The sequence below is a fragment of the Gambusia affinis genome, linkage group LG04 (assembly GCF_019740435.1).
Source record: "Gambusia affinis linkage group LG04, SWU_Gaff_1.0, whole genome shotgun sequence".
In the NCBI taxonomy this organism is placed as follows: Eukaryota; Metazoa; Chordata; class Actinopteri; order Cyprinodontiformes; family Poeciliidae; genus Gambusia; species Gambusia affinis.
In genome coordinates this window covers 17,455,531-17,465,856 of record NC_057871.1, presented here as the reverse complement: position 1 = coordinate 17,465,856, position 10,326 = coordinate 17,455,531, and the positions used below count along the sequence as shown (strand labels likewise).

The 10,326-nt window shown below is 45.4% G+C and overlaps 2 protein-coding genes across 2 annotated transcripts; both read left to right on the top strand.

Moving 5' to 3' along the window:
* The first annotated feature begins 827 nt into the window (after positions 1-827).
* Positions 828-10,298, top strand: LOC122829297. Its single transcript, XM_044113739.1, has 3 exons — positions 828-974; positions 4,790-6,711; positions 7,359-10,298. Exon 3 carries the CDS (start codon positions 7,548-7,550, stop codon positions 10,296-10,298), a length of 2,751 nt encoding a protein of 916 aa, XP_043969674.1. The 5' UTR covers positions 828-974; positions 4,790-6,711; positions 7,359-7,547.
* LOC122829298 (myosin heavy chain, embryonic smooth muscle isoform-like) lies at positions 1,287-3,503 on the top strand. The gene has a single exon (XM_044113740.1). It carries the CDS (start codon positions 1,287-1,289, stop codon positions 3,501-3,503), a length of 2,217 nt encoding a protein of 738 aa, XP_043969675.1.
* Positions 10,299-10,326: the final 28 nt, after the last annotated feature.

Below are 10,326 nucleotides of genomic sequence, written 5' to 3'. Positions count from 1 at the left end.
TCTTTTATATCCTTGAATTAATAATTAAGCAACTGTGCTTTGAGCTCTAGATGTTGTTCTGATTCTTTTATGACCTCCCAAATGAGTTGTTCATGCACTCCTGGAGTAATTCTGGTAGGCCACATACTTCTGGGAACAATCGCCAATGTTATATATTAACCCCATTTGTGCATAATGCCTCTCCCTGTGGTTTGCTGCAGTCCAAGAGCCTTAGAAATTGCTATTCAAGCCTTTTCAGACGGATAAATGTCAAAAACTTTATCAACTTTTGAAAGGAAGATGAAGTACTACTAGTAGTTGCTCATTATCTCTTCTCCCATCATCTGTTGGGGCAGGAGCATCAGAGCCAGGGACTTATAAACATTCAGCAACCTGATAAAACAGGCTGGTAATGTTTTATGCACGACTGTGGAAACTCTGGAGATGATGATGCAAAGAAAGATTCTTCTTAAAATCTAGAAAATCATGAGGTACCGTGTATTCTTAGGAGTACTCCTTCAGTCAGAGGTTTCTTCAGATTTGCTGTAACACAAACTGCTACAAGAGATCTTTCCTGCCAACAGCCATCAACATCTACACTAACTCTTTTGAAGAATCTGAATTAATTAGTTACAACGACATTTAGTTTTCCTTTGGAATCTATAAAGTATTTTTGAATTTGAAAAGGTGAGCAGGCTTACTTCAGATTTATCATATAATCCAGATAATTTGACTTAATTGCAATTCCATACATAAAACTTAATCATTTTCTGAAACAATGTAGAATGTGAGTTAACAGCTTTGAAGTGATGCAACGTCTTTCTTATTTCCTTATGAAAGCCACATTTTATTGCTCATCCATGTACAAAAGCGGAGATTCAACATGACTAATGTAGGTATAAAACTCAAATCTGGCAACCCAGGGTGAGTGTGCTGACACTTGCTGTTTGATTTTAAGCTGACACAGACATTTTGTAGGTCAACCTCAGCGTCAGGTAAGCCGCTAAACAGAGCGTTTTGCATTCTATCCTATAGTCACGATAGCTTCTCTTACATTTCAAACATGTTATATATCGATTTTGAATCTATATCCTTAAGTCAATGTAGCGCATTTTGTGGAAGGTTCGTTGTCCTTTGGATGCAGTCGCTTTATTTCGGGATTTGCGTTTACTGGTCTTTTCTGGTCTCAGCGGCTTCCCGTATGGAGCTCCGTTGCCGTGGCTACAGCGTTCGATAGCGGGTAGGTTCATAACGGCTAATTTTAGCGCGACAAATTTGGTGCAAAAAGCAAAAGAGTTGGGAGGAAAATGGCCTCCTGCCTGGTTCCCGAGTTCCCCGCCGTCGTGGCGGCACTGGAGCGTCTGAAGGACCTGGAGAGGGAGCTTAGAGAGGACGAAATCCTGTTCTCAGACGAAGGATGCGTCCACCTCACGGCCATTGCAGAAGCTGTAGCCGAGTTAGAGGCCACAAGGCGTGCTGTCCGTGAGCAGTTGGAAGTGGAGACCATAGAAAACTGCAAGCTTAGACAGAGAATTCTAAAGATGACTGATCGTTTGAAGGTTGACATCGTGAGAGACAAGACAGCAGCCCGGGCTACTAACGTCGAGGAGATAGATCAGTTCCACAGAGAGCTCAGACTATCCTTTCAGTTCCTACAGGAGAAAGAGAATAAGTTGCAGGAGCTGTTAGAAAAACACAAAATGCTTCAGAGGCAGAAAGATCGAGTGAAGGCTGAACACGATGAGCAGATCCTCTCTCTGAATGTTCTGATCAGCCTCAGATACAGCAGGCAGCAGCATCTGGACGACACGCTGGAGCAAACGGAGGAGTTGAGAAACTCCATCACTGATGTTGAGCAGCAGAAATTGTCCTTCCAGCAAAGTGCGGCTTTGGAAAGGGAGGGATTCTCTGAGAAAGAAAAGGACCTGGAACAAGAGCTAGCCGAGAGGATGGGACGGGTTAAGCATCAGAGGGAGGTGGTTGAGACGATCGGATTGGAATTAGAGAATCTTAAAGACAAGAAAAGGGAAATTGAAAGCAAACTAAAAAAGCTCCTCCAGGAGATGACTGAAGTGCAGGACAATGTGCAAAGTTTGAAGACGTCCTTCTCTAGTTGTGAGCAACAACTACAGGAAGAAGCGGTGCTGACCAAAGAGCTGAATGTACAGATAGAGAAGAAGAAGAGGCACAGCGAAACGCTGGAGGAGACCTTCAACCTCACCCACGAAAATCTGCAAAAGGAAATCAGTGAAGTGGATGACGACCTAGAGAAGGCTCTGGCTGCCCAGGTGTCCCTCAAAGAATCACTGGCCTACTATTCTAAATTGTGCAAGCAAAAGCTTGAAGTGGAGAATGAGGTCCGAGCCGACTTTGAGCACATCTCCATGGATATGGAGAGCTCCCGGCTGCGGCTGGAGGAGCGCATTGCCTCCATTGTCAGGCACAACAAGGATATCTTGGAGCTTGAGAAGATGATCCTTGAGCTACAGGAGGACGAGCAGATCAACAGGCGGATTGTTGAGTCCAAAAGGAAAGAGTTGCTCGCCGATCTGAAGGAGGTGAATTCCAAAATCGAGCTGTTGGAAGAGGAAGTCAAGCGGCTCAAGAAGCTCCTGATGGCTGCAAAGAGGAGGCAGCAGGATTACGTGGAGAAAATAATGTCCGGTATACGCAGCTACAGGAAGAGGTATGAGGCGCTGTTGCAGGAGCGGGCTGCGCTGCTTGAGCGGTACCCTGACAGCGAAGATTTTGACTTGGTGGTCTATCAGATGGCTCTACTGGAGAAGGAGAACAGAGAGACACAGAGCCTCCGCCAGCAGGAGGTGGCTCGGATCATTGCGGAGACGGAGGAGACCAGTAGGAGCACCAGTGAGAAGCAGACGGAGCTGGAGGAGCGATTGACGATGCTGAAAGAGGTGGAGAAAAAGTGGAGAGATGAGAGATTGAGGAACGACAAGCTGCGCAAGCAGAAAGACGCGCTGACCCAGACGAAGTCCGAGCTGGAGCGGTCCATCCGGGACATGAAGGAGCGCATCACAAAGCTGCTGGCACCCAAAGAGGAGATGGAGGCCAAGCTGGAGGAGCTGCAGGAGTCTCACAGCAACATGCTGAACGAACAGACCTCTGCCCTGAGAGAAATGGAGGTGGAAATGTATGGGCTGAATCTGATGCTGGGGGAGATCAGAATAGAGAACAAACGGCTGTACCTGTCCACCAGACAGATGACGGAGGACATCAGCACCAGCAGGCAGGAGAAAGAGTGGTACCAGCAAAAGGTCCAGGACTTCAGCAGCATAACAGAGGCCCTTCTCAAAGAGATACTGGAAGGATTCAGACAAGACAACTCTGTGATTAAAGGCATCAAGAAGAGTGACGACGAACTGCTGTCGTTTATGGGTTCAGGGTTGAAAGAGCTGAAGACCAGGAACCAGCAGCTGATGAGCATCAACACGCTGCTGCACCAAGTGATGCTGGAGTTTAGCAAACGACTGGGAGACAAAGCAATAGAGCGATGGCAGAACTAACAGACTGTACACTATACATCTTCATGCATTCTGATAGTGCATACAGTGTCAGTATAGGAGCCCATCAATAAACGAGAATAAAAACTAATAAAAAGATGTGTTCTCTATTTGTTGTTCTGCAATATTTGGGAAGTTTAAAGAATATAAAGTCTATTTTTAGATAAATTATTTTTCTCTAAATCTTTAGTTCCAACAGTGTCCAACATCCATCCATCTATTTTCTAACACCCTTGTCCCTAGTGGGGTTGGCAGGGGTGCTGGTGCCTATCTCCAGCTAACGTTCTGGGCGAGAGGCAGGGTACCCCCTGTCACAGGATAACAGTCATGTTTTTGGACTGTGGGAAGAAGCCAGAGTACCTGGAGAGAACCCACGCATGCACAGGGAGAACATGCAAACTCCATGCAGAAAGACCCCGGGCCGGGAAGGCTGGAATCACACGGTGAAGATCAGCTGGGACGTCTGACAAGAGAACAGTGCTGCAAGGCAACAGTGCTACCAACTGCGCCACTGTCCAGCCCAATTGTACAACGTTAGTCATATACAGTATGTGTTATACAGTTAACTTTTTTTTTTCTTTCTTTTTAGTGCATTACTTTAGAATTGGAGGACCCTCTCTGTTTTTTGTTTGTTTGTTTGTTTTTTTTGGCAATTTTGACACAGATGAATAAAAACTCATAAAATAAATGCATTTTTAATTGTCGTTTAATTTTTTGGCTCCAGTCCTTCTGTGAGCTTCAGGGATATTTTTAAGACACGTAGGTATTCTCTTTTAGTCATTTTCTAACCTTTGCAGGTCAAGACATGTGTCTTACTTGTCTTTCCAATTTTTTGCAACGTAAGAAATGTGCACATGCTTTACACCATTTATAGTAAGTAGAAGATCCTAGGTGCTATGATTATCTTAAAATTGTTAAGTGTGCATTAGAGGTGAGCTTTTACAGTATTTTTTATTGCAATAAGCTTCTTATCATGATAGAAATTTTTGATTTATCGTTACGATAAATTCAACTTAATGATGTTTAAACTCCCCAAAGCTATTCGTCTTATCTGGTGCCTTTTAGAAGCGTTTTACAAACAGGTCCGTTTCTCTAGAGCAGTATTTGTGCTTGTGGGGCTTTGATTGCTGTGACAAACGGTCACTGCCACACAGGTAGTGTTCTGTAATTTGCTCTCACCATTTCAAACACGCTTCCCTTTTCCTCACCACAACATGGTGCTGCCACCGCCATGTTTCTGTGTTAATGTTCATCACTGTGAATAATACCTCCTTCTCTTCTCTTGTCAGACGTCCCAGCTGATGTTCACCGTGTGATTCCAGCCACCAGATGGCAGAACGGATCCGGTTTCTCTCCGCTGTGACCTTGCCCTGCTTCTAGAGGGTCAGTTAATTCTTTGCCCCAACCACCCCCTCTGAGCTAAAAGCATGCAAACACTCGCTGAATGAGCCACAGTGGTTTTCTGTGGTGCGTTCTGGCAGAACTAATTCCTGGTTAGGAGATAAAAAGCTTTGCTGCTCCAGAGTTGAACTTCAGAAGAAAGGGATCTCCTAACTCTTGGAAAGAAGGTGGGTGTTTGGAAAACAAGAAGTTGACTTTGCTGTGTATTTGCACTTCTATGATTTTGTATATCTGAGAAGCTTCTTGCATGTATTCCATACACGGTGTCAAGGTTCCTAAATATGTGTGTGACATAGGTGCTACAAGTTTTTCCTCCCTGAGGGGATATTGCTCCATAAACTCAGCCAGTTGCTGATGTCATTCTGCAGCTTTGCTGATACATGTTTCTTATTAAAATCAGCATAAAACCCCCCCAGATTAATTTATTGTTTGAACACACATCGTATCTCAAACCTTTTGCTTTGCTGGGTTTCTCTCAGATTGTCTTAGTTCTGTTTAGCAAGCACTGACCTAAATACAGTAATCAATTTGTACATGAGATAAAGATGGCTCTGTTTCCTTGTGACAGAGTGCTGGAGAGCCAGATTTACTATAACAGCCACATGATCGTTGTTGTTTATGTTGTGTTGCCTGAGCTTCACTCAGGCTGCTAAGGTCAAAGAGTAAAGGGGCAACGTAACACCACAGACTGAACAGATCCGCTCCTGCACCCTGCACACGTCCAGGATGGACGTAGGAAAATATCGGAGTGTTTGCGGTTGCAACAATATGAACACATTTTGAACGTCAGTAAACAGCAGGTGGACCAAGTCGGGGCTAATTGTATATTTTATGTAAATGTTCTCCCTGCAGCTTGTTGCTGCTGATAAATATCCTGTTTATTTGTCATTTTGCTATCATGAGATTGATGAACAGCATTGTTAGCATTTCCTTTTTGGGCGTGGCAGACTTAAAAAAAACAAAACAGTTCTGTAGTTCATAGCTCTAACCTTAAGGATTCAACAATTACATTATGTTGTAAATACTGAACAGTCGAGTCTTTAGATCCCTGATGTGATGTTCATTTTTGTACAGCGTAAATGCTGTATGTTACAGCAGTGGTCCATTTATTATAGGATCCAAAATAATTTATTTTAGGATCAGCCAGCTGGTGATCCATGGTAGACAGATATAAATAGGTTTTATAGTGCAGTGTTAGGCACCTGAGCAATGGAGAAACAAGAGCAGATTGTAAAGTTTTCATTCTGAAAACGATTTAAAAATCAGAGCAAAATTGAACCTTTTAATTTGGATATATGTATCCAATAAGGAGAAAAAAATATTTCAAATAAAAAAAATGAGGTAAGGTACTGCTGTTTTCAATAAGTGGCTCTTCAGTTATATCATAGTTCAGTTAAACAATTTGTATGTGAAGATAGTTATAACAGTAGTTCTTCCTTCCTATTACTTGCTTAACAGGTTTTGTTCATGATCTGTTTTTAAATCACTCTGTCTGGTTTGTTTCAGCTCTGCTTCACCCTTATAAACATATGATCTAAATGATTGGTAATATATGCATTTCTTTACAAGAGATAAAACTTGTAATAATAATAGCTGAGCACAAGAATAAACAGAAAAGGTTATTTGTGGAAAACTCCCTGCTGGAACCTGTGTCGTGACATCAGAGACGTTATTAGGAACGTACCACGCGCCTGCGCACATTCATGACCGTTGACTTTCAGTGTGCTTCACTAGTAGACACTTGCAGCTCTGTTCCAGCACCTCACTAAAATGTTGAACTCTTTGTGTGTACGTGTGCGTTGATGACAATGTAAGTACATAATTCCTTCGTCTGTTTGTGTTTACTACACGCTGTTAGTTCGGTAACTGTGTAACCTTAGTTACCGCGAGATACAATGTATTCAGACGAGGAAATGCCGAACTAACGTTCATTTCCTGGTTTACCGTTACAAGAATAGTTCAGTTTGAGAGCTGTTTAGCAGTACTCCGAATTGTAGTGTTATTTCTACTGTTCTGAAGATGTTTAGGACGGTAAACTAGCTTCCAAATGTAGCATTGAGCGTTTATGGAGCCGTTATGTTCGAGTGGATAATAATTTTCTCGACCTTACGGCGGGAAGAACCGCTTCTGCCATTCGTGGTTTTTATGCGCCACCCTGTGGTCATTAAGTGTACTGCATCCATATGCTCTGTATTATCACTTTGAGTGCCTAGTTCTCACCTATATTATCCTGTTATTACTTGCTACTTGCAGTAATTCTGTTCCTTGTTACATTAATGTTACTGAGGTGTTACATAATTGCAATTACAATTATATATATTGTTAATGTAACTGGATATGTATATTTGATTCCACCTGAAACCGAATATTCTGCATACATTATAATTTGTATATGCATATGTGGAATTTAGATGTACAATATTCTAATTACTCTTTCTGTATATGTTTATCTTGCAGAAACCACACACGTATCCATACACACTCACACACACTCTCACATGATCATCAATAAAGTCCGTAATAACACCTAAAGTCGCAGCTGTTCTCTGACCGGAGCACATAGTCAGTGAGGGAGCGACTAGCTATCAACGTACACGTCCGTCACAAGTGGTCCTTCGAGCCGGATTAAGCTCCGCCCACTGCGCTATGGCGACCTTCCCAGGTGAATACGGAGAGGACAACATCCAAGCCCGTCCTCAGAGAATGAGACAGCTCCCACGGCATCTTGGGGACTACGAACTCGGTTTCCCAGCCAAACAGCTGTCCCCCTTTGATCAACATCTCCATCAGCCGACCGTGAGTCAACCAGCTAGACAGCTAGCGTCTGCCGACTTCATCACGCCTGTTTCAACTACGCAAAGTGCAAGCAAAGAGGAGCAATGGCATCGTATGGAAGCACGCCACAATGACCTAACCAAACAACTACAGGAGTTGCAGCTCGCAATGGACAATGTTAAACGACTGTCCTACCCACAAAGTGCTCCAGTGTATCAGCCACCCTATCCTCCACAGTTCACTAGCGTGCCAAAGCTAACCCTGGACAGTCCTGCTAGCAGCCATTGGTCAACACCAGTACACAGCCCCACTCGCTACACTACTGTAGTTGATGGAGAGCCCCCACAGCAGCCAATGTCACAGCACAGCTCCCCATCACGACAGCCTAGTCTTCAACTGCAGACCGGGGAGCCAGGTACACAAGACCAAGCCATGCTTAGCCAGCCAGTTCATCAGGCCTCGGCACAAGTACCGGTTGATAACGGATGGATTTCCAATCCCATCTCCGTACCCCATACTCCAAATAGACAGAATGGACAACTGCTATGGTCTGTGTCACAGCCCATTATGCCTCAGGCTCCGCCAACACAGCCCATTAACCATCTACCTCCTGTCCAACAGAGTAACCCTTTCCCTCATCCTCCTTTCATATATCAGTCCTACCCTCAGTACCCTGCCTATGCACCTGCAGTTCAACACTACCAGCATTACCCATCAGTCCTGCCAGCTACACAAATGACTACAATGCTAACGCAAACACCTAACAGGCAAACCGTCCTACCATCGGAACCTACAGCTCCTGGCATCTTGGAAATGGCCATTGCCTCCTCCTACGGCATTCCAAAGCCCAAGCTTATCCCATTCAGCTCTGGCAAGGAGAGTGACTTCATAATGATGAAGAAGGGACTGGACAGTGTGCTAGGTCCACACAAGCACCTAACCGAGGACTACAAGTACCAAGTGCTCCTCGACCTCCTCAAACTACCAAACGCCTATCAGGTGGCAAAGAGGTATGTCAACGACCGAACGCCATACACCAGTACTATGCACGCCCTTGAACAGCGCTACGGTCAGCCGCGCCAGCTTGTCCAAGGAGAGCTGAAGGCTATCCTGAACTCTCCCCCTATCAAGCTAGGTGACGCACAGGCCTTTGAGGACTTCTCATACGCTGTCAGCACCTTAGTGGGCCTGCTAAGTACTATCGATGGTTCCTCTCGAGCTGAGCTGAGATGTGGCTCTCATGTGGACACACTGCTGAGCAAGCTGCCCGCCACCTACAGAGACCGCTTCGCAGAGTATTGCATAGCTAAAGGGATCATCCGCAGTGGCAGTGACCGGACATACACACTCCCTGATTTTGCAGATTGGCTGGAACGCAAGGCACAAGCTATTCAGGTGGCAAGACGTGCTACAGAAGCATCCACACCTGAAGTCACTCAGCCCGAGCGCAGGCACAAGACCGCTAAGAGCCAACCACTTAAGTCTGCTACTATCTATGTGACTAACCAGCCTGAGAACTCAAAGCCACCACAAGGTTCTGCTATCTTCCCAGCCAGTTCTAATCCCGGCCAAGCATCCAAGAAGCGAGAGCGCTTTAAGCCCTATTGCCCTTACTGCTCCAACCAAGAACACTACCTCAGTGCCTGTACAGAGTTCGCTAAGCTCAGTACAGCTGAGAAAGGTACTTGGATTAAAGAGAAGAGTAAATGCTGGCGATGTGGGCGTGGACACAAGCCGGAGAGCTGCACATTGAAGAAGCCATGCTCCACCTGCAATGAGCAACACCTTCTTGTCCTGCATGAAGTGGCCACCAAAGCCTGCCAGAGCCTTTTCACAGTTGCTACATCTTCCAGCATGGTGTACGTCAGCCAGTCCAGTCACTCTAGCCGTGTCATGGTGAAGGTCGTCCCTATCCAGCTGCACAGCGGAGGCAAGACGCTGGACACTTACGCCATACTAGATGACGGCTCTGAAAGAACCATTCTCCTTCCGGCCGCTGCCAAGTATCTTGGCCTGCAGAGGGAGAATGAGGTTCTATCGCTTCGCACTATCAGACAAGATGTAGTGAAGCTTAACGGAGCGTCGGTGTCATTCGAGGTATGCAACTCTAACAACACTCGAGCAAAATACGCCATCAGTCATGCCTTCACTGCAGATGAGCTCAGTCTTGCAGAACAATCCTGCCCTGCAGAGATGCTCAAGAGGAGGTTTAGCTATCTCCGTGGAGTTCCAGTGCGAAGCTTCAGCTTAGTTCAGCCCTTACTCCTCATCGGCTCCGATCACCCACATCTGATCACTCCTGTGCGTCCGATACTGAGAGGACCTCAAGGTAGTCCAGTAGCTGTGTGCACTCTGCTAGGATGGGCCATACAAGGACCGACCAACTTCCTGCAAGCCCCCTCCACAGAGACGTCATGTCTCCAAGCAGCATTCCAGTCTCCCAATCAAGATCTACATCAGCATGTTGAGATGCTCTGGCAAGTCGACACCCTGCCGTTTCGTTCTGAGAAAGAAGCAACACGCTCCAAGCAAGATCAGCTGGCTGTCAACACACTGGAACAGCGAACTGTCCGTGTCACTGTAGATGGTATAGCTCGCTACGCTACACCTCTACTGCCATAGTCAACAGCCCCTAAGCTACATGCACTTC

Excerpts from the sequence above, each read along its gene's own strand:
- LOC122829298 (XM_044113740.1), top strand. The coding sequence starts at position 1,287 with ATGGCCTCCTGCCTGGTTCCCGAGTTCCCCGCCGTCGTGGCGGCACTG.
- LOC122829297 (XM_044113739.1), top strand. The coding sequence starts at position 7,548 with ATGGCGACCTTCCCAGGTGAATACGGAGAGGACAACATCCAAGCCCGT.